The following is a 23,945-nucleotide window of genomic DNA, read 5'->3' on the forward strand; positions in this document are numbered from 1 at the left end:
GACAACATGGTCAGCCAAAAGTCCCCATTATCACAAGAGCCTGTCACTTCACTCACACACTGCCCCTGCCACATACTTCTGCCACCCACACCATCCTTGACAGAAAAAAAGGAAAGCCTAGCACAGCCACTTAATTCTCTTGAGTAACACTTTCCCCATTACTTCTTTATCAGATCCCTCCTCATGACATTATGTGCACACCTGGGCAGGGTTACCACAACCTTTAGAGAAGTGAGGGGAAAAGACGGCAGCACAGAGTGCACCTTTAACAATTGTGGGGATGATATCAAATTGCAGGAAGTGGTTGTAACACTGGAGAGTGGGAATGCTATTCAGAAGGACCTGAACAGGCTGCAGAAATGGTCTGTTAGAAATTTAATCAAAAATAAATGTAAAGTCCTGCACCTGGGCTAGAATAACCCAGTGCCACTGTACAGGTTGGGGCCAGCGGTCTGCAAGCAGCTTTTCATAAAAGGACTCCATGGTGGACAACAAGTTGAGCATGAATCAGCATTGTTACCATGCAGCAAAGAAAGCCACGCATGGCCTGATCTGCATTAGTAAAACTATAGTAAGCAGGTCTGGGGAGGTGATCGTTACTCTCTGTTCGGCACTTACGAGATCACATCTGAAGTAATGTGTCCGGTTTTGGCCTGCTCAGTGTCAGAAAGATACTGATGTGCTGGAACACGCTCAACAAATGCCATCAAATTGGCCAGGGAGCTGGAGCACACAGAGCTGTCTCTGTTTAGTCTGAGATAGAGAAGGATCTTGTGAGACATTAGTGCTGCCTGCAGCTACCTGACTGGAAAATACAGAGAAGAAGCCATACTCCTCTTGGAGATATGCAACACTGTCCAAAAGGCAATGGACACAAGCTGAAACATGGGAATTCCAACCAGATAGCAGGAAAACACTTTTTACTATGGAAGTGAACAAATACCATACAGGTCGCCAAAGAGGCTGTAGACTCCCCATCCTTAGAGTTTTTTAGTATTTGTCTGGACAAGGCCTAATGTAACTGGACCTATTCTGAGCAAAGATTTGGAAAGGATGAACACTGGAAGTCCATTCCACCCTCCAATATTCTGTGATTCTAGAAAACTCATATTCAGAGGTACATCTGCTAACGGGCTTAGTTTCTATCAAAGTGGTACATTCATTTTCTAAAACAGATGCATATACTGAGTCCAGAGTCTTTGGGGGATGTAGCTATAAGGCGTGAGAAGCAATGTCAACTTCCAGCCTCTTTTGCTAGTCCTGTCAAGTTTTTTAGTCTTAGTTTAAGAGGTAACAAGGGGAAGAACGTAAAAATTAAATCCCTACTGGTTGTGTGGGAAACATTCCTCCCAAAACGTTCTCTTCCTGAAAATGAAACTGCTCACCCAAACAAAGGAGAAAACCTTAGTTAAGTGTAAAACAATTTAGATGCTAACTTTACATTTATTAAATAATGTTCTACATGGAAAAGCAAAATTTTTTCTTATATAATTTGTGTTTTAAGTAAAGACAACACACTTACTGGAAAACAATGGCAATTCCAAGTAGGCTAGTCACGACAGGAGCACCAATACTGTTTATAAGAGGAACTGCAGCATCTTTAGCAGCTGTAATACTAGTGGAGTATTTGAATTTGAATAGGTATTTCTGTGGAAAAAAAAGTGTATCTTTTTTATACACTTTATGATTCCAGAAGTGCTTTCCAGAGTGGAATCTTTCCCATCCAGTAGGTGTGAGGGCTTGTTTTTTTTCTGCTACTATATACATGTTAGTTTCCAGCATCAATATATGTGTGAAAAAAAGAAAGCATTATTCTTTGTTGATATAAAGAGGTGCATTTGTGTAAGCCAGTGTTATTGTGACAATTTTTTAAATATTTCTGAAGTGGTTTAGTTCTTCACTTTTTAATTATGAAACTAGAAATAGCCTTTTATATGCAAGCTGATGCTGGTTTAGACTGAATTCATTTGTTAAAACTTCTTTGAGTACTGTCACAGAATAAACATGCTATCTATTTTGCAGACCGAGGCCAAGCAGAAGTAGTTTATATCTGTGTCTATAGGAGATATCACAAAGCAACAGAAGTTCAGCCCCCTGTCAACATAAAGTCTGAATTAAAGCAAATATAAGAGGTCTTATATACTTTTACAACAGGTACAAACTACTTTGCAAAGGGCCCCAATGTGTCAGGGCAGTGCCTGCACAGAAGGAAGACTTGCTACAGCAACCTTAACATGTATTCCTGATAACTTGGAACATGCAGCAGGTCAGCCTTCTCTTGATTCAACTCGTCCCTTTCCTTTCAATTAGCTTTTAGACCTTGCAAGCATGTAGAGACAGGACTTCTTTTTTTTTTCATTTTGCTGTAATTATAAAAGCTCATTTTAAACTAGGTCTGCATGTGAATTTCTTCCTGCCATCACTATACAATTGAAGATGTAAAGCAGGGCTAGTAAAACAGGTGAATGCATAGCCATGCCTGCTACATACCAGCAAAATGGTCTGCCAAAGAGAAAAATAGTTTTTCTCAGTGGGTGACAGAGGGACCAACACCACAAAAATCTGTACCTCTGCAGAATAGATCCCCTCCACTCGCTCAGGTGACCACAGGTCATGTCAAACAGGACTGACTTTAGACAAGGTGCAGTAAGTTAACTCAAGCAACCTGAAGGAAGGCTAAAGCCGGTTTGGCTGAATTTGCCTGAAGCAGAGAGCAGGGTGGGAAAGTATTCAACATAACATGGATAAATTCAGTGAAAGGGTGTCTCTCGCGGTGTTTTCATCCTGTACTACTCACAAAGCCGGCAGGAACAGCAACCAACCCCACGAGGGGGCTCTGCCAGCACAGATATTGACAGCGCCAATTTTTCTAATGAGTGACTCCCACTAGTGCCCATTCACATCTTGCTTGTAGACAGGCTTATAGTAGGGACCATTGCTTTGGGGGAAAGAGGCCTTAAAATAAACCTTAATATGTCTGATTTGGTGTGATGTCTAAGCACCTTTCATGTACTAGCATCTCTAAAGCAGTTCAAATTTCAGGGTGATACAGTTGTAGGTATAAACAGGATAACAAGAATGGTAGTTCACTCTGGACTGCTTCCAGTGGAAGCAACAAATATAGCAGGCACAACTGACAGCTGAAATGTCACCTAACTGTGCCTAGAACATGTATAAATAAATGGTAACAAGAAAATTACTTAGATGCCTTGTTCCTACTAGATCTTCTGCAGACAAACCTGCTTGTACCAGGAATAGTTTAAGAAAGCCTGGTATAGGCAAGTTTAAGATCAATCAAGTAGGGAAAATGCTACTGTATATGAGAAAAATACCTTCCTCCTATGCAGAACTGAACACAATGAAGGGGCATTTAAATAGCACACATTGATCAAGACAAGACAGCTGAGTTTGGCCTCTTCATGTCTTTTAATAAACCTCCATTAAAAATCTGAAGTGAAAATAACTGTGTAATGTTTATAACAAAATTATAAGGAGAATATACATTTCCATTCAAGAAAAGATTTGTCCCTACAAAGCGTAAGAAAAATCGAGTGATGAAGGTCATTTAAATGCCATTGCACATGTCCCCTGGAACAAGTGCCTGGGCTCCTTGATAATAGCACCTGTCAAATGCACAGTGCTTGACTGCTTGCTTCTGCTAGTAGAAGCAGCCACCACAATTTCTAGCATTAAAGAAATACAGGTCTAAAAAGCAGCAGTGATGTAAGAGCAGAAATAACTTTCAGTGGGCTGCTGGTTACTAGCTCGCAGCAGGGTTGTACTCCTTCCTTGTGGTGCTGTGCTCACATGACCACCATGATGTCTTCCAGCGGCTTTCGGGTCAGTGCAGGCACAGTAGCATCTTTCTTGGGATAGCCAACTGGGAGCAGCAAGAGTAGCTTCTCATTTGCTGGGCGCTGGAGCAGCGCCCGGAGTTGGGGGCCGCAGTTGAGGGGTGTGGAGGTCACTGTGTACAAACCAGCATTCTGCAGCAAGACAGACAGCAAAAGAGTGAGGTGGCTGTGGTCTATATTGGTATATATTATTCTTCCCAGACCTGTACACATTCTTGTATTGACTAGCCCAGAAAACGCTGCTTCATCAGACACTGCTGCAGGCTTTAGAACATGTGGTTTACTAGTAGTCTCAATGGTACCATAAAAGATGGCATCTTTGCTTACAGAGACGTACAGCGTTTCTCCAAGGCAGCAACAGCTCATTCTGCTTGACATGTCTATAGGTTGTACAGGAGGAGCCTGCCTGCAACGCTTAGTGAAATGGAGAACCCATGGCCACAGTGAACTGGAGCCACAGTTGTGGGAATACCATCCCCTGGGGTTCACCTTGCTCATGCAGAGAAATATTTCGGTTCTTGCCTCCGTACAGCTGGCAGGAAAATACCTTACAGCTTTGTAAATGTTTATTCTTCCTCAAGAGCTGTACCTCTTGGGGACAAGGGACACAGGCTCAGCAGTTGTCACAGGAGTCTGTTGCCATTTCTCATGGTGGCCAATATTCTGGTTTACATCAGAACCCCAAAATAAGTCTATGCACCACTTATCCTCTCATACAAAATCTCACAAAAAAGCTGAACAATTTGACCAAGAGTAAAGAGCTGACCTTATCTGAGATATGACCACACAGCTGAAGGCACTTGCTGAGACATGTACATGTGGATTTCAGTCTCTTCCTCTATGAAATGCAAGCATTTCGGGAGGCTTTGATACACACATGTCAACCAGGAAGAGGTGCTCAGGCAAGGGGCCTCTCATGTTAAGTATCTCTAAAAACTTCTGAAGAGAAGAGCTAATAGCTGAATGTTATGAGTCCATGGTACTGCGTCCTTTGATGTTCACAATTAATTTCTAGGAGCTGAGAAAGAGACAGAACTGAGGAGCCTAACAGCCAGTAGGAAGCCTCAGCAATTCCACCTTAGGCTGGCACTGGGATAAGTGGAGCCCTGTTACTCCTGTTGCTTCTGATTAAGTTGCTAGTGACACAGCGACCGTTCTCCCCCATTCCCTGTGCATGCTCTATGCTTTCCATGGAGGAAAAATACAGAGCCCTGTGCAGATGCAGAGCAACAATACCTCAGCAATGTGCTTATATACCACACACTTCTCAGATTTCCCATCCTATTCCTTAAGGAACAGTAATGTGTGCAGGGAAGTGTCAGTCAAAACAGAAAGGAGGGGAAATGGCAAGAGGTCTAATATAAGAGGTAGCACCTTGCTGTTATCCTGCTGACAGGCCAAGTTAGCAATCACAATAGCTTCATTATTTAAACACTTGTGTGAGTACATCAAATACAACAAGCAGAACTTAGCACTAAGAAACCACCAAGAAAATCCAAATGTCTGGCATCAAACATGATAAGCTTTAAAAATAAGTTCATTTTCAGAAACGCCTCAGAAAAACTGATGGATATAGTACAGCCTGTTGTGTGAAATATGCCCCCAGCTTTTTTTTTTTTCCCACCATCATGTACTAATAATTATTTGGGGTCCAGGTGGGGTTACAGAATAGCAGAGGCCAGTGTGGCACTGTGTAGCCATGCCTGGGTAATCTACAGAGCCTGCCAGCCTTGTGAGTGTAAGGCAGAAACCACAGGAGACGAAAACATGTCAACATACCTGCAGTGCAGCAAGCAAGATACCACAAGCAATAGAAACACTGATTTCGTTGTAGTAGTGGGTCTTCTTTTTGCCATTTGGAAGCCTCCCATATACCTGCTTGAAAATGAGGATAAGATAGGGAGCAGTGTCCAAGTACTCTTTAATCCAATTTGTTCTGCAAAACAATAATATTTAAGGCATTTATTTTGTGGCCCTTTCACTTTCTCTTAAGTCACATTCACTGTTTGCAAAAGGACTCTAAAGGTACATGACAATTACAGCAACAGCCTAAAGCTTAGAACATGTATTGCAAAGGATTAACTAGCATAGCTTAAATAGAAACATCTCTTTGGAAAAAGAAATAAAAGAGCAGCTTGAACAGAGTTCTCAATTTTAACGTATTCAGCTGAGGAGTTGATGCAGCCACTCTGAAGAATAGAAGTACATAAAAGTAAGAAGCAGTTCTTGACCTTTTATGCATGAACTGGCCTGAGAAGCATTTGCCCTTGAGATAATTTAATTCCTGGCATTTTGCAGACTTGCAGTTCTACCTGTTTCCGGCAGTGCTAATTTCTTTGTGATTGCAGGGAAAATTACTGGAAAAGAAGCTCAAAACTTCGTGGCCTAAGGTAAAACATAAATATATTCTTACACCAAAAATTTGATTCTGTTTCTGGTATTTCAGCCCTGTTAGAATTCATTTGCCTCCCATTTTTTTTAATGACAATTTATAGAATTATGATGTAGGATTTATAAAAGAAAATGTGATTTTTTTACTATTCTCATTCAAAATGTAAAAATCACTGTATTTTAGTTGTTTACATAGCACATAAGCACCTGAAAAATAACATTATGAAACAAATAGGGCAAATCGACCCTATAGAGCTTTGTGCATATGCTTCATTTGACAAGCCAGCGGTCAGCAGACATCTTGCTATTGTGTGGAGTTAAACAAGTCTGTCAGACTTCAGAGTGCATTTGGAATAATTAAATATTGCATAATTTGGCACTTGCACATGGACAAATCTTGAGACTATGTCAGTCAGCAGCAAAACTCACAATGACTTTGTGAGCTTCATCGTTTGGCGCATAACAGGAAAAAAACTATGACAATTTACGGCAAAAGAGGGTACTTGGAAAAAATAAAGATGTTGTCAAATGCTTGGATTGAGAATTTTTACTGGAGGCAATTTTAAGAACAAGTCACCAAGGCATAATTCTACACATTAAGTTTTTCTTTCCAAACGTGAATGTTAGAAATATATTAAAATTGAGTGGTAGGAAGAAATGGGAAAGGATACTAGAAGAATTCAATATGAGCTTCTTTTTTTACTTCAGTTTCTTAAACTGTGGTGCTTTCAGTAACATTCCCATCACCTTGAGAATCAAGACAAAGCCATGCAACAGCAAGGAGTGTGCTGAACATCTGAGTCGTTCATTTCTTCCTCCTTCAGTAAGATTGAAGTACACAGGCACAGTAAGTTTTTCTTTTGTGCGTGTCTGTCGGATCCTGCATCTCACCTGGGCCTTAGAACAAGACAGCCAGAATATAAATAAATAGATAGTAAATATTTTTTCTTCAGCTCCTGCTGCTTGGGAAATTTACTTTCCTCAGACAAGAGGGTTTTTTTTTTTTACCAGGTGTAAATTAGCAAAAGTTCACATTATAGTGACTCTGGCAACTGTCTGGCTGGATCAGTCTCAGCCCCACCTTCCTTCTTTATCTGTGATCATGATGTGCAAAGTATTTACAGCTGCACTCCTGAGAAGCACTGGAAAAATAAGGAGAGTTTAAGGAGTGTGGAACGGAAAGAGCATTTTTTAGAACAAGGTTTTAAAAATCAAACAATATTTTTAGTTTTTTTTGTTTTTCACAAAACACATGACTAGAACTTCCCAAACCACAGCTTCTTTCAAACCCCTTAGCCAGCTGTCTTTTTCATACCTCAGTCTCTTCAGGTCATTAACCCATCTGTCTCCCATCCTTTTTTTGTAGTTGATTTCTTCTTCTTCTTCCACAATCTCACGAATCTTATGTTTTAAAGATGGATCTTGCACTACCACAAAGGTCCAGGGCTCAGTGTGTGCTCCACTGGGTGAAGTACCTTCATACAAAACCAGGGAAAGATGAAAACCCAACTCACACAATGCTGAAGAGGGTGTGCAGTGAAAGGTATCGGCTCTTTCTTGTGGGTTTTCAGGCTGACCAATAAAGTAATGGGAAAACAAGTGCATGAGAGGAGAAGAAATTGACTGACATAAGTTCTGGAAGACAAGCCTGTTCATTTCTTTCTTGGAGAACGAACGTCAAGTCCCATTCAATGACAGAGGTTAGTCCTTTCATATGGCCATCCTACAGGAAACCAACTTAGGGATTTGTAAAAACTCCTTTGTGCTTTTTATGACAAGGCAGTGTTATGGTGCAATATATGCACGCAGTAAAATTATTGCAAAGCATTATGCCAAAAGCAACACATCATCTGAATACGCACCCAACTCTGAGACATGATTCTAGCTGAAGGGTAAAGCTAATGTCTTTCAGGAAAACAAGGCTAAGCAGCCTCTCGAGGGAATCTGTTCCTGACTGACAATGATGAGGAGCTGCACAATGCAGACATCTGCTACATAACATATAGGTTTGAGTTTGTTGTCCCAAAGACATCTAGTGTATGTAGATGTGCATGTATTATATGCACTTGCTCATTCAGCTCTGGTCATTACACACCAGTATCACTGGAGAATATTTTAAGTGCCTAGAGCCACTGAAGAATATAGTTATCCGTGCAGGTTCAAAGAAAGATAGCTTAAGGAGACAGTTAGATCTCCTTAAGGCATTTTGAAGATACTTGAAGGTCTTGAAAACATACAATATTTGCTTATGTAAGCATTGATTTCAGTTTGAGAAACAGTGAATAAGCAGCTTGAACTATCTTTTACACGTGTTTATATTGTGAACCTTGCCTCTCCACATGTTTGGGTGAGAACTAATGACATTCATGCTTTCCTTTTTTTCCTTTTTCTTTACAGAGCCTAAAGCTTTCAAGGTTACTAAGTACTTCATCTGCACTCCACGTTTGTTTGCTTTGCTGCATTTGCCAAAGCCTGCTCAGTGTTATAATGATTCCCAGCTAATTAGAGGAAGGAGACTTGTTATACTGCAGTAACAAAGCTACTTACACTTTATAAAGCAAAAACCATGTTTCTCAAACGCTAAGAATATCTATATTATCAATCCTTTTATGCTACTGAACTTTACGCTAAGGCAGCTTATGAATATTTCCTGTACTAACAGCGACTGACTCATAGAATAAGAGAAATAAAGAAGGTCAAAACTATTCCTGGCTGAAGTCAATGTTACTAAAGATGAGATTAGCCCAGGACATGACAGTAATGGTTTGAAACACATAAATTCCAAAAAAAATACTAGAAAATTGATTTCTGACAGTCAAATAACCTAAATCAGGGTCCTCAGAATAAGACTTCAGCCACAGGCAACAAGTGATTGGCACCAAAGAAAGAAAATTTTTTTGTACTAGACTGAAACTTTTTTCCCATAATAAACACCAATTTATGTCCACTGAAATACTTTGCTGAGAATTTCATTAATAATTTTTTTTTTGGGGGGGGGAACTCAACAAACAAAACCCACATGTGATAAATATCATCATAACGCATGAAATTTTAAAACATGTGAAGTACACGTGGTTGGACATTTTTTGAGAGCAAACACTTCAATATTTCTATTTGAACGATATCTCACTAAACTGTACATCAGCTTTATTCTAAATAACATCTTTTAAAATCTTGAAAATGAAATGTTTTGTTTCATGCTGTTGAAATGTTCTTTTTCCTGTTTATGGTCATTGCAAATACAAAGGAATTGGGAATGCTCCAAAACAGTTCCCAACGTATAGTTGTTCAAACTGAGTAATTTCCAATCAATCAGTAGGTGCTCATTCATTACAGTTACAGTTTAATCAAGGAAAACAATAAGCTAAAAGCCAATTCAACTGTGTAAAGGTAATATGGAAAAGCAGGGGAGGACTGCAATAGTGATCTTTTTGGTTTTTTCAGACCTTGAACTGTTCAGTGCCATACCTGCTGTTCTGATGACATTATCGATAACCTCCCTGGGGACCGGCTCATCACTGAGAAACCTGACAGATCGCCTTTTATTAAGAAGCTCATAAAACATCTGTGACCTTTTAATCATTTCGGCCTCAGAGTAACGCTCTGCGAAGAAGGGGACGTGGGTAACATTTTCATCAATTCCTTGCCACTCTTCATCAGCCTCTGCGAGAAAATAAAAGCGGTTAGGGATTTTCTGCTGGAGAACACTCTTTATAACTTTGGCATCCACCACTGCAATACACTTTGGCCTGCATTGGCATACATTGCAATTCTACACCACTGGAAAGGCAAAGTCTGAGGTTCCAGTTGACACAACTCATTGATTCCTACCTCCAGCTACTGAACAAACACCTTGTTTAAATACCGAGAGGGAGGAGGGTCCTGGCTGGCTGTAGCAAATGTGGTCCATAAAGAAGTTATGGCCTTCTCCCTTCAGTCTGCAAGCCTGCCTGTAAAAGCGGATTATAAACTGAAACAGCAGTGAAGAGTTGTCCAACCTTTCAGTCCGGTTTCCTCAGTGACTGTGAAGAAATTCTTGAGCAGTCTTATAAGAGGAAAAAAATATCAATTTAATTACTGAAATTAAGGAGAAGACTTAACTACCAAGATGTATAAAACTTCCCGTGAAGAGCTGAACGTCAGCTTTTTCCATATTCACGTTTCACAGCAGAAGCATTGCAAAGACCAGGCTCTGCACAAATGTGACCTTGTGGTTAAGTTCTTTGGTTTCACAATACTTTCAGCATAAGATGAAATGGATGACGGGCATCTATACTTAGGGTAACAACATATCAAATTTCGGATATTATGTTTCTTATCTTTAGTTTAAGAACTCAAAATGGTTCCTCATTTCACTGAAATCTGTCTCTTTGAGGTTTTGATACCACAAAACACATTTTCTGTCATCTCTCAGATCTTGTCTTTCTTCCCTGCATTTCTAGAAGCAGCAGGTATAGCATTTTTTGCAACAATGATGTGGAATTGAAGCCATTTAAATTTTGCATTTTGACTAGTCAATAGTATTGAGCAACCTGCTACAGAAGGCTGACTCAGGAAAATATATTCTAGTTTATTTTCAGTTGCCATTAGACTGCTATTTCAAAATCATAGCAATTTCCAGTGCAAATTCAAACAGCAATTATTTCTGTATTTTAGTAGTATGCAGTTGCCTTAGAGACCAGGTTGTTTGGGGTTTTTTTTGTTCATTTTATAAACAGCAGTGAAATATTCACAAGTGTGGCTCAGCATGTGCAAGAGGCCACAATATATCGAGTTTCATATGTTGAAACCAAACTGTATTATTCTGGTTCCCAAATAATCTATGTTTCATTTTGCGAACAAGGAAGTCACCCAGAAAGTTTGTTTTGTTTAGCATTTCATGCCTGTATTAAGCACTCTTGGTCACAGTCTGCAAGGACATGACTCCAGGGTAAAGGGAAGCAGTAACCCCTTGTACAAAATATTTTCTGCTGACATTCTGCCCACTCAAACTGAAAAAGGAATATGATATGTCTTCCTAATATTCTCTTTGTGGTTTACACTTAGTAAAGTAGATTATTTACTATTCAATACCAGCTGGCTGACTAGGACTTGCCCTCTGCTAGGGTTCTGGTGATCTTCTCTTTCAGAAACTCTCACAGCCCCTTTTTTCTGCTGTTCCTCCTCCACATTCAGTGAAGAGAATGCCACGAGGTTACAAAGGCTGTTTACACTAGCGAGTAGTGAGGTGCAATAGGAGGTTGGGGATCTAGTGTTCAACATCCTGCATAACTGAGAAGGAAAGGCAAGCAGATGGTTAGAGTTCTGCATCCTTCTCGCCTCTTCTGTGTTATGCGTGGTAGTGCAGGATGTCACTTTGAAGAACCACTATTTTAAGCTGGTAAAAGCCAACGTGCAACCTAGCTTGAAGTTTCACAGGGAATACAGATGTGGAATAGTTTGTAGCACACATATTTCTGCCTGATGGTTTGGAAGAAGGTGTAACCCTCAGCCCAGGGGGCATGGCCTGTGTAATCAGAGGCACAGTGACCTTAGTTCAGGTCGTGGAGACAATTGCTGTGAAGATGTGAGGAAGGCGAAAAAGTTAAAGGTAAAAAACCTTCCACAAATAGAGGTTGAGACAGTAATGCCTGGCAGCCGAAGGATTTGAGAGATGAAGTGATGACCCAAAAATGCATAAAACTAAGGGAAAAAAGCTGGGAGACTGCAACTCAGCAACCCTTTGTGACTTGACTGAGGACTGCCTGGCCAGTAGAGAAATTCAGAAGTTGCACTACAGACAGGACAGAAAACCATGAAAGGAGTTACAAACCTGGAAGCTATGTGGCTTTCTGCAACTGTCTTGATTGGTCCAATAATATTAATTCCAAATTCACCTTGTGTATAGCAATATTGAAACTACATCAAAGATATTTGCTGCTGAATTTAGATTTAGCAGTTACATAGAATAATGCACATCTTAATTTTATCCATAGGCACTCACATAAAAAGGAGTTTCTAAATGGGAGGAATTTTCTTTATGGTAACAAAAAACTTCCTGAAATCAGGTGAGGTTGTGCATTGTCTATCTGAAAGCAGAATATGACCAAAAAAAAAAAAACTGTACTGAAAGTAGGCTTTGAAATAGTGTCTTGGTGGAAATTTCAAGTCAGACTATAGATGTTCAAGTCAGACTATATATGTACTTATGTCAATGAACTGTAGTAATCATCCCTGTCCATTTCACCTTTTTGCAATGTTGAGTGTCCTGGGAAATAGAAATAGACTATTTCTACTGTAGAAACAGTCAAATAAAACTAACTCCAGGACCCAAGAGTTCTTATGTGCTCTCACTTATTTACTTTCTTATCACAGAATCATAAACTCGTAGAATGCTTTGGGTTGGAAGGGACCTTTGCAGGTCATCTAGTCCAATTTCCCTGCAGAAGCAGAGATATCTTCAACAAGATCAGGTTGCTCAAAGTCACACCCAACCTGACCTTGAATGCTTCCAGAAGTGGGGCCTCCACGATATTCCTGGGCAGCCTGGGCCAGTGTTTCACATCTCTCATTGTAAATAAAGTCTTCCTTTACACAGGATGTCAATAAGCTTTACATTTTAACACAAAATAAACCCCAATTTGCCAAGACATACAAATAAACTAAGATTTTATCAAAATTTAGAAAGTAGGAAACAGCATACTTTCAATGCACCATACTTTTTATTCAGCCACTGATGGAGGAGTCTTAATGGACTAACCTTGGCTTCTAGGCCAATCCAAGCCCTGCTTTGTCATCTCTTTTTCTAGTCTTATTGCAAAACTATTGATAATCATTTTGAGTTAGAGATACTGAGGCTAGTCTATGAAATACTGAAAATCTTTACAAAGGAGGTTTGTCAAACAGGAGCAAAGGCTGGAGGAAGTTTGTGTAATCTCTGTACCTGGTTTTAAAACACAAGTAGAGGAAAGTCAGATAGGAGGTAAACCATCAATACATATTAGAGTGTTGAAGGATAGAAGAAGAACAAGCTAGATTAAATTATGTGGATGAGGACAGTGGTCTGAGAACTGACAGACAATATACCTAATCCAAAGAGGCTGTTCCTTGTAGGCAGTGGAGTGTAGAGGCCTACACAGCAAGCTGGACAAGCTATCAATGTTTCTACAGGACATGAAACAAAAAATGACAGGGAGGGTAGAATAAAGATACAATAACAACAGCACTACCTCCTCTGACTTGTGCAGGAAGCATATGAATGAAAATAGGGGATAACTGATGTTGTGGTACATTGTTAAGAAAAAAAAACACTAGCATGGCCAAAAAACAGGGTTGCGTTTAGAGATGTGTGTCTTCTGGGATAGTGTGAAACTTACAGAAGCCCCCAAGGTCACATCTAGATCACAACTTTAAGAGAGTAATTTTGCCTCAATCACACAGTTGTTACAAAGTGCATGGTGGAAGCATAGCTTTTCAGATATACACTAAAGAAGAACTATTATGATAACACCAGAAACCAGATTTCCAAGCTGAAGCATCCAAAACCTTAATAAGATCACTTGTTCTTCTCTTGTGCAGTGACTCTCTTAGCTTCAGTTTCAGTGAGAGGGGAGGATTTTATTAAAGAAAAAAAAAGTAGCCCTGAACTGAGATTATCAGTTCATTCAATTTAATTTACTAAAATAGGTAAGGAAAAGTAGGTCTATCACAGTGACTCTCAATTTTTAAGAGAAAAAAATTGGGGAAAATAAGGGATTACAAAAAAATAAGTTGGAGAACTCAGAATGAAGAATCCAGGGACCAGGAAGATTAGAAGTATAAAAATATTAGATGTGATTGCTTGAGTAAACACCTCATATTACCTATGGGCAACTAGGAATTGAAGAAATTAATTAGCTCAGAAATCTAGGCCTTGTAAGTCAGAAAGTATAAAGCTTGCAGTGTTACCTAAGGCCAAGCTACGTTAAATTTTGTGAAGTTTGCTTGCTTGGTTGTTGAGGAGTTTTTTTTCCATGTAAGTAGAAGAGAAGAAAAGAAGTGAAATTGCTGTGTGGTCTGTATGTTTCAACTTAATAACAACATGATGAAACAAGAAATGTACTTTCAAAAGGCACTGAACATGGGAGAAAGATAAGGTGACTACTGAGAATTGAAAGCATGAAAATCTGAGGTTAAGTTTTGTAAGCAAAACTTTTGTAAGCAAAACTTAAAAACCTTAATGCACTAAAACCAGGAATATTGGTTGAGGCATAAGAAACCATAAGTGAGAGAAGTGGCACACAAAAACAAAACTGTCCTGACAATTCTTTTTTTTTTCTTAAACATAAATTCATCTATTATTTATTCTCTTCCCCCATGTATCTACCATTCATTCATAGCAGTTAACATTATCCATATGCTAAGCTAAAATAATTATCAGCACCATCTGTTTCATGCATACTCTCTATATCTTTAATTGCTGTGTTTGGACGTATTCCCATTTGTACAGTCACGTTATACACGAGTACAAATGTCTTGTTTACTTCTCTGTGTATACTATCATTTGATGGACAACAGACATCCTGCTAGTCAGCCTATTATCTTGTTAGCCACATTCTCAAGATTGCCATCAATTCTGTCGTACATTTGTAATAGTCATCAGGCTTCCTCCTTTTCAAGCAAATCTGAAATGGCTTTGGCTCAGATATCCCAAGTGAAGTCTCATTTTAAAAATACTGTTTCTCTAATTCTATCAGAAATTCCTCGGTGGATACATTTTACGATGATGTTTGTGTATTTCACAGCAGTTCATATGGCAGGTTATAATCAGCCTATAAACCACGTAATAAATTCTGCCTTACTTTGTGGCAAAAATCCTTGCCTTGAGTTCCTAGTAGTAAAATCATAGTAAGTACAATTTGTCATTTCATTTATGTTAGCCATTTATTTTACCTACATAGATAATTCCCTATGTTGTTGGTTCCCAGTTTTGTGTCATTTCACTTATAGACTCCTCAGTTGTATGGAAAGACAACAAGATAATAGTAACTACTGGTTCTGAGACTGATCTTGAGATCACAAACTCAGTCTTGAACAAGGTATTTGCTTTCCAAACCAGCTCTTTCAGTTTCTTCTCTAAGGAATTGCTTTCTAAGCATAGAATTTCTCGCCAATTCTCTTTTCCAGTGTAAAGATATGATGCATAGGAAATCAGTTAAAATTTTATAAAGAAAGCTTCTTTGGACTCAAAATGCCGAGCAACTGACTCGCTGGGGTTTTTTTGTCCAGTTAATATCAGACTGCTACATAATCTGCCAGTACAGGAATCCCAGTAGTGAATCCAATCCTGAACTGGGTTTGTGGCTAATAGGGAACTGAAAGAGATGTAGTGCCTCAATAGTGGGTTATAAATAGTGGTTAAAAGGCTGATTCTGGAAACCCCAAGAATGGTCAGGGATCTTAAGAAAAAGAAGTATCAAGTGAGAGAGGCAAACCCTGTAAGAAAGAAGTCGGCATCAAAATACTGTGAAAATTACCTCAGACACAAATATAGTTGCAAATATTTCTTAATATATTGAGAGAAACGGAATGGCTGTTTTATAAAGAGAAGATTTGCTGGTTTACATAGTAAAAGGAAAGCTGAGACGTAATTTGATTGCTGTCTGTAAAGCACAGGAAGGTACACACCAGCAGCGGGGTAAGTATCCTTTAAACTAACAAGAGGATGGAACAGGAAAAATAGTCATATATTAGCATTAAATAAGGTTGGGCACATACACAGAGGAGGGTTTTTGACCCATAGCATGAGGTTCTGGAACAGTCTTCCAGCAAGGTTAAAGAAATGAGGTCAGAAAAAGCCAGTTTTCAAGTTCATTCAGCTGATTTAAAAGGCTGGAGATATCTGCAGCAGCAGAGATATAAACATAATGAATCACTATGTCCATGTAAGTCCTGTGTTCCTAAATGATACAAAGGATGAACTGTCATAGAATTGGAAAATTAAACTTCTGCATCATTCATGTCAGTAGTACATTAAAAGATATAGAGAGCCTTTGAAATTGAGGAGAGGAGAAATACTTCTCATTCAGAGAGATCTATTATAACAAGTACCACAAGTAATGACCACTGCATTCTCAGAAGAGATGGAACGTTCGGGCCTTTGCATATTGCTTTACAGTCCTTAAGTAGAGCATACCAAAGTCTCCACAATTAAATACGTAGTAATAAAATGCCTTTGCTAATAATCTATGCAACTGATCCCCAGAGTAACAAGAATACTAATAAAATTCATCATCCTACGTACCACGGTAAACTACATCTGTGTTTATCTTATCCATCCTTTGTATTGATCTGAATATATGACCAAGAAAGAGATGTATGTTTGTTCTCAGTTTGAGCCTAAGAAATGTATTGTAGTAATTAGCTGAGGAAGAGAATGATTTCATTACCAATACGCACTAAGGTCCCTGGGCTAAAGACTGAATAATTTCCCAGAATTGATCTTTGCGAGATCTAACAGTGTAAACCTGAAGCACTGGAAGACAAGGTACTACTGTTTTGGAATCAGATGCCCGCTATTACCAGACAGCCCTTGTGAAGGCTGAAGAAACATCCTTTTCCTCTGTATTTAATTAGCAATCACCGATGGCCTAACGCAAGACATGGCCAGATATATATACACACAAGACCTTTTTTGCCAATTCACAGCATAACAATCTCTTATTCTGGATCTCATAAATGAAGGAAAATGTTATAGGACAGATGGGTATGCAAACAAATCTGAAGTACTGCCAGCTAAGGCGCTAAAAAAAAGGACTGAGTGAATGCTTTCCACTTAAGCAAAGAAATGGGTTTCTGGCTGCTCTAAGAAACATTCTTCTCTTCAGCTGCCGAAAGCATAACACAGACAAGCTTGGGAGTACTTGGCTCTCCCCTTTCTGCCCTTCACTGCCAATAAGTGACTCTCCTGAGTTTGCCCAAGCAGTTCAACTAACTACACTGAACGCTTTGCTGCTCAGAAGTGTGTCCCTCTCAGGGGAAATATCTCAGCTGGTGCCACTTCAGGGGAGGTGCAAGGGGCTGATGTCGCCCAAGTAAGTTCAGTGCTTTTCTTACAGAGTGCTCCACCTTACTTTTAGTACCGAAAGACGTGCTCTTCAGCTGCCCCGTCCTGTCAGGGGCTGTTCAAAATTCAGCTTACTCACCCATTGCAGCCCATAATGCTAGCTTCAGATAGGGTCTAAAAAGTGTTTCATCTCACCTAACACAAATTCCCTTCAGAGGAACTTTGCCTCTATACACAAGACAGTCTGGGACATTTGAGTAGAAATGAGCTTCTGTGATAAAGTAAGATACATGAATAAAGTAGAAGAATTTACACAGCAGGTAACATATTCTTTACTATTAAGAAAATCTCTGTTAACACTCATGTTTCCATTACAGCATCTAGTGCAGTCAGTGAAAATGTTAACACTGACAACAAGGTGAATATGTTTTAATCCTCAATTACAGCATCAGCAGAGTAGCAGAACCTTACCAAGGTGGCCATGTTCTGTTCTCACTTAGGCTGGGCTTTCCCCTGCTGAAGAAAAAATTCCCTAAGTATGATGCAATTATTTTAATTTTTCTGGAGAAAAAAAGCCAGGCTTATTTTACAAAGATATTACTTTGAATCATACAACATTAAGGGAAAGATGATTATTTGTTTTTAAAAGTAACATAACAAGGAAACCTAATTTAACGTTGAATGACACGGTACATGGAGAGAGTTTTTATTTCAAAATAAGTGAATCTCCTTTAGCAGTAGCACAAATGTGTCTACCTACTTGTCAATTTTTTGTAAGCCACTTTAAACTAGTACAATTTGAATGTAGCATCTGAATAAAAGGGAAAACAACTAACACATAAAATAACATTTTTATATATGGGGCTCTGGCAGTGAGGATCCTTGTTAAGAGCTAACAGGTTTATTTAGAGGATCTAAATTTTCAAACTGATACAAAAAGTGTCAGTCAAAGATGTCACTGATAATTAATAGAATATCACTTGAACTACCCAAAGGAATTTTAATTTGCAGCAATTTAACTGATCTAGATAGCTGTTAGTGACAAAGCAAATGAGTCAATTTCATACAGAATCTATTTTGCATTGAAAAAAGAAAAATACAACACATGAACTGATTTCTAAAGAAGTTTTGTATATTTGGGAAATAGTTACCGTAGTTGAAAGTGTTCCAAGTATCAAATATTTCTGGAAATTGCTATGCAACAATAACTCAAAGTACACTGAACACTGAGAGACAATAATAGTTCTTAGAATAAGGTATATGTGCAGAAAAACAATATGAGTTTCAAGATTCCTAGAAGATGACTCAGGAAATGCATCATTATGGGGAAAAAACAAACAAAAACAAAATAAAAGGGCTTTGAAGCCAGCTTAAATAAAAAAGGCTGCATTAACTGCAAGTTTCAGAACTCCATGGGAACAGAACTCTGTGCATTTCTATTTCACAGGGAAATGAAGGGAGCTTATGGAGGGTAGTCAAGAAGCCAAAAAAAAAAAAAAAGAGAAGGGCACATTTTGTGTTCAGACATTTGTCCAAGCTACGCAGCAGAAATTATGACTGAAAAAGAGACTTTCTGTACAGGTTCAAATATACGGTTGAACGAACAGAGATTACCACCATTGCCTCACTTCGCTCTTAAGCAGTTGATCAACATACCTCCCAAATGATCCCAATGCTACTCCAACTAAAGCTGTCATGGACATTCACAGCAGTCACAAATGGAGAGCTTTTGGAATAACTGTAATAAACCTATTTCCAACTTTTCTGAGAGTGCCAAGACCAAATATGTAGCATTTGACTGTAAAGTGGGATGAGATTTCTGTGAAATCGGCTTGCCGGTAGAAACTCTCTGCTCAGGTCTAGCTTTTGCTCACACTAATGAGACTTGAGAAGAGGCTGGCAGGACCTCAGCAGTATCTCCTTTTTTCCCCCTGCATTGTATAGAGTGCCTCATAGGTTTGAGATCTGCTGTGCAGAGGGAGATATAAGGGTCTTTGAAAATGCATTTTATTTTTGCCCACTGATCTGTGGGATCTGGAAGAAATAGAGGTTTACACCAGGAGTGACATGACAGGATGACAGTCTCCTTCCAGGGAGCTGACAGGCTCAGGGCACAGCAGCAGACTAGAACCATGCATTGCTGCCCCTGCCAAGAATTCCAGAAGACAGCATCTCCTTAGGTCATATCAGCAGATAAAATTTAAAAAATGCTCAGACTGATGAGATTTTTCTTACCTTCTTCCTCAAAGTGGTGGTCAGTGCCATCTTTTAAATCTTCATCCACCCACGGGCGAGATAGAGGCTTGTTTTTAGCCTCATGTTTTTTCTTTTCTCCATCAGTCTTCTTCAGTATTACCCCAATCAAAACACATATAATGGCCACAAAGACAGGGGTTAGGAAAGAAAAAAGTGCCATGACTATGGAAACGTGGAGCCTTCTACCCAAGTTGAGCAGTTTCTCCTGAAAAGGAGAAAACGGCAAGGGAAGAGCAGAATGGCAATAAGCAAAAAGGGGTGGGCCGTAGGTTCAGTCCCTGACCCTATCTGACTCCTACTTTTCAGCCACCGCCCCCACAATCTCACCTTTGATGTGCTTCTGCTATTTAGCAGACCTAGGTTTATCCGGGAAGAAACTGCTTATAAAGAGCAAACAGAGGCACTGACCATACACAAAAGCATAAATGCTGTCCAGTGCAAAATAAAAAAATAAGATCTTCCAAAGATCAGACTAATACAAAACACTTCTCCCCCTCCCTTATTTATATTGTTATGGTGACCATAACAATCTTGCTTACAACAATGATTATGAGAAAGAGCTGAACGTGAATGTGAGTTTTAAAAACTAATGGCATCTCTTAAATGTTTAACTCGTAAAGTTAGTCTTATTGCACATATACCAGGAAATCTGAATATCACTAACTGAATATCAGCTTCCAGCACTGCCCCGGCTATGTAAACAGGTCAATAAAACATACAAGTAAAGTAGTAGCATTCCCTCCTTTGTAAGAAGCATGAATGAGATTACTCACAGAACTCTACATTCATCCTAGGTATTCTTGGGGAAGAAAGAAGAATTCAGAGAATGAAAATCAGAAATATTTGTGGGTTGAAAAAGTTATGCTGCAGTGAATTTTAGAACTGTCATTCAGCTATCTTATCAAAGCAAAGATTAAAAAGTGAAGGGATCCTGGTCTAATCCAAGAATGGTCAATGTCTAACTACTTAATCAATTTTTCTCCTCAGTCAGCTGCTTGGGAACTAAATCAACACAGCAACATTGAAACAGTGTCTTTATCTGGGACTGTTGGGACATACTGATTAATGAAATACCAGACCACAGTGGGTGCCGAGGGGTGCACTGGAGAGCAAAGTTACAGGAGTACTAACTGCATGCAGTTGCCGGCATCTGCCAGCTTTATTTAGCACCTGTTAAGCAGCAGCCCTGCCAAGCCTCATCTCATGCTGCACACAGCCAGCTCTGAAGTCTCTAGATCCCTTTTAAATTCATCTGCATTTCGGTCAAGCCCTCGCCAGGATAAGGGGGAACAGTTCATGGCTGTAACCAATCCAGGAGAAGGTGTGGTACCATCACCCACTGTGACTGGCACCTGCTGGGGGGCATTGCAGGTCCTAGGGCATATCCCGTTTTCTCGACATGGAAACCAGGGCAGACAGAGGAGAGAGAAGTTGGAGAATGCACAGGTTTCATCCTGACCAGTTCTCAGTCCGTACTCTAGCCATCTCTCACCCCACAGGTTTTGCAGCACTGGGCACTCCTTTAATGGTCCCATTTGGTACTGTCACTCCACAGGCTCTCTGCTGTACGCTCCCTACTTTTCCATGCTTCAGTGAATAACGGCTGCTTTGAAGAAAAGTCTGTGTTTCAGGAAGCACAGATTAACAACCAGGTTGGTACACAGACAGAGGAATGTGTGGCCATACACAACGATAGTCTGTCTGATGGTTTGGTCACGTATCCTCTTTTAATACAAGCTCCTTCTGTTTAAAGGGGCAAAGCAAAGCAAATTGCTCACCTGTGCACATATTATCTACATGTACTTAGAGGCAAAATAAAACTGCCTCACATCTTGTACACAGGCTGGGATTTCCCAGCTGCCCAGCTCAGGTACAGAATGAATACTTCACTGCTGTTGCAGTGCATCCTACCCGATACACAATCTCTGGGTTCAAGGAGGTCTTGGTACTTCCAGACAATGTATAAGATCCATGTAAGAAGGGTACCCCAAAACATGCTAAATCCCTGTCGAAGTGCACCAGAGATGAAATAAAGAGGACATGTGTTGGGAAATGGTTAAGTGAAAAAGGACATGATTCAATAGAAAAGCTTTGTGAGACACGTATTGTATAAATGGAAACTTTGTTAAACTCTGAGTGTGGATATGGACTAAAAGAACAAGAAGGCATGCAAGGAGGAATCTCTAAGAAGAAACTTCTGAAGGACAAGCGAATCTTTCCCAAAGGAACAGGATGGAGCACTGAGCCCAGCTGTAACTGTAACATACCTGCAAGAAGATACACGAAACTCGAAGTAGCAATATAGTAATAATGAATTAACAAAGGACAATGAATCAATAATGAATTAACAATAGACAATGAATCAATAAAGAGCAAATAGTTTTAAGTAACTAATCATGTAAAAGTTGTAACAAAGCATAAGGCATAAAGCACAAAGCATCTTTTGAATGTTAAGGTATATAATCTGGGCTGATTTTGAATAAAGTTGAAGCTTGCTTTATCACTTATATTGAGTCGTCCGCTTGCTTCCCTCGCCCGTCGCAGACATGCAAAAGTTATGTTCAGGTTTCTAACCTAATTCAGCAAAGTTGGCAATAGACAGGCACGTACCTCTAGCAAAGAGGGCAATCTGCTTGAAAACCTGAGACACGAATCTTCTCTTTTGCTCTCTCCCTCCACTAGATGGGACCTGGGACACCTGCTTGGGCCACTGATCTTAGGCTGTGTCTAAAGGGTAACAGCTATCATGTGGGAAAGGAAGAATTTATCCTCTCTCCTCATTTTATAGCAGACACTTAAGCTCTGGCCATCCAGTTATGGGGAGAGATACTTTACCTAATGCCATTTAGAAGCATTAGATTTGTTAATCTGAGTAGAATAGCAGCCTGCAGTTTCATCAGATACATTTTCAACCGCCTGCTTTATGGTACAGAAGGAAAAACGAATGCAATCTGAATGGCACTATTTCTCCCACAGAGAATAAATTCTTGTTAATCTGGAATATTCATATATACATAAATTAGGATCTGGATTCTTTGCAGCTGAGGATCTATCCTGCAGAGACAAGTCCGTAGTGAAAGAGTGAGAGAAACAATACAGAAGGTTGAACGTAGTTGTTTAAAATAACTACTTCTATTTGTAATGCTGGGAACATTGTAATCCCTCACTCTTCTGCAATAATGTGAACTTTCTTGGAGGTAATGGAATATTAATTTTTCTCTCACACAGCAGAGAAAGTAAGCTAAATAAAGGCCCCTTCAGTATTAACTCTAAGCAAAATCTATATTTAGTGTTACATATTCAAGGCTGTTAGCTTGAACTTCAGCCCCAAAGAAACCCACACTACCTTGTTGTAATAAAACCTACTTTCGTTTCAATAACTGCATACCATAGCCATTCAAAATATAAATACAGTGCTGCTCTGAGGAACCGTGGGAAGGAGTGGTTCGAAGCAGACAATTTTTATAGAGTGGATTTTCACCATTTTTTCCTGTTGTTTTTTCTTCAATCTAAGCTTTATAGAAATTTAATTATTGTCATCATACTAAGTTCAAGCAAATTTATTACCTTTATTTCTTCTGCTTTATTGTAAACCCTAAAGCTCAGCAGCTGAATAAAAGTCAAGAGAAACACTAAAAAATAACCCTACTCCTAGAAACTAGTGAAGCTTTTCTGACAGACACGAAAAGAAGCTAGGAAATTTTAATGGAAATACAGCTATTGAGAACACCAAAGTACTCAAGTATTAATGCATGAAATCCATGTAAACACTCTTGAAAGATATAGACTCTCACACTAGAAGATTTGGACCATAAGTTTTTAGTTTTTATATTCTGTTAAATTCTGTGTGTAACAGTTACTGTTCTAAAGAAAAAAAATTTACTCAAGCATCAGATATGGCCCTTTATATTTCTTAAAGGAAAATTGTGACAAGCAAATGTAAAGGAAATGTCAAGCAAATTTATAAGCTACTAAGACGTGTCTACATGGTAAAACGCAGTGCGTCATCAGCTCTGTGCTAGGCTCATGTGACTCTACTGCTGAGAGTTGTGGGACTGACTTACAAACTCTCGCGCAGATGCACTGCCTGAAATCAAAGCCACCCTTCAGCACCTAGATGTTAGCTCAAAGTTAGGCAGCTCCATCTCTGTTTCAGATATTCTTCACTGGTTCTTATCGTCATTCCCATGACCTCCGCATACCCATCTCAACCTGCTTGGAGGAGTCTCAGCATTATGTCGAGATCACCTCATGACTAGGCTGGGGAAAGACTCCTCAGAAATTCTTAAATGTGTGTGCGAGTTTCACAAAAGGGTGTAAATGATAGGAGATCCTCCAAACGCACAAATTATCAATGAAGTTAATATCTGTGTAGGATGTGTGGGCTATATAAATGCACAGAGGTAGAAGTGAAAGAAACT

At 39.4% G+C, this 23,945-nt stretch overlaps 1 protein-coding gene and 1 long non-coding RNA gene across 6 annotated transcripts in view; one reads left to right on the forward strand and one right to left on the reverse strand.

Moving 5' to 3' along the window:
• LOC128851758 (uncharacterized) overlaps nt 1-9,817 on the forward strand; it is a 42,034-nt gene extending 32,217 nt beyond the window's left edge. For 2 of the 4 annotated variants that reach the window (XR_008449185.1, XR_008449187.1), the window contains exons 3-6: nt 6,203-7,092; nt 7,817-7,945; nt 8,643-8,687; nt 9,690-9,817. This is a non-coding gene — a long non-coding RNA (uncharacterized LOC128851758). The remainder of the gene's footprint in view (nt 1-6,202; nt 7,093-7,816; nt 7,946-8,642; nt 8,688-9,689) is intronic. The other 2 variants (XR_008449186.1, XR_008449188.1) reach the window with 2 other exon arrangements.
• Nucleotides 1,500-20,427, reverse strand: IYD (iodotyrosine deiodinase). 2 transcript variants are annotated; one of them, XM_054062981.1, is made up of 6 exons: nt 20,298-20,427; nt 19,504-19,729; nt 9,714-9,908; nt 7,561-7,720; nt 5,634-5,790; nt 1,500-3,986 (listed from the first exon to the last, which is right to left on the reverse strand). In XM_054062981.1, the coding sequence occupies exons 2-6, from the start codon at nt 19,682-19,684 to the stop codon at nt 3,804-3,806; spliced, it is 876 nt and encodes a 291-aa protein (XP_053918956.1). In that variant the 5' UTR covers nt 19,685-19,729; nt 20,298-20,427; the 3' UTR covers nt 1,500-3,803. The 2 variants fall into 2 exon arrangements, with proteins under 2 accessions (XP_053918956.1, XP_009556489.1); XM_009558194.2 differs by lacking the exon at nt 20,298-20,427 and having other exon boundaries at nt 19,504-19,794.
• Nucleotides 20,428-23,945: the final 3,518 nt, after the last annotated feature.

Source organism: Cuculus canorus, chromosome 3 (genome assembly GCF_017976375.1).
Source record: "Cuculus canorus isolate bCucCan1 chromosome 3, bCucCan1.pri, whole genome shotgun sequence".
NCBI lineage: Eukaryota > Metazoa > Chordata > Aves > Cuculiformes > Cuculidae > Cuculus > Cuculus canorus.

What these genes read in the sequence shown, in the direction of transcription:
- IYD (XM_054062981.1), bottom strand. Translation starts at nt 19,684, where the DNA reads ATGGCACTTTTTTCTTTCCTAACCCCTGTCTTTGTGGCCATTATATGT. An exon ending in CCACCACTTTGAGGAAGAAG is followed by an intron (nt 9,909 to 19,503) that starts GTAAGAAAAATC and finishes ATTTTCTCGCAG; the next exon opens with AGGCTGATGAAGAGTGGCAA. An exon ending in TCTTGCTTGCTGCACTGCAG is followed by an intron (nt 3,987 to 5,633) that starts GTATGTTGACAT and finishes GTCTTGCTGCAG; the next exon opens with AATGCTGGTTTGTACACAGT.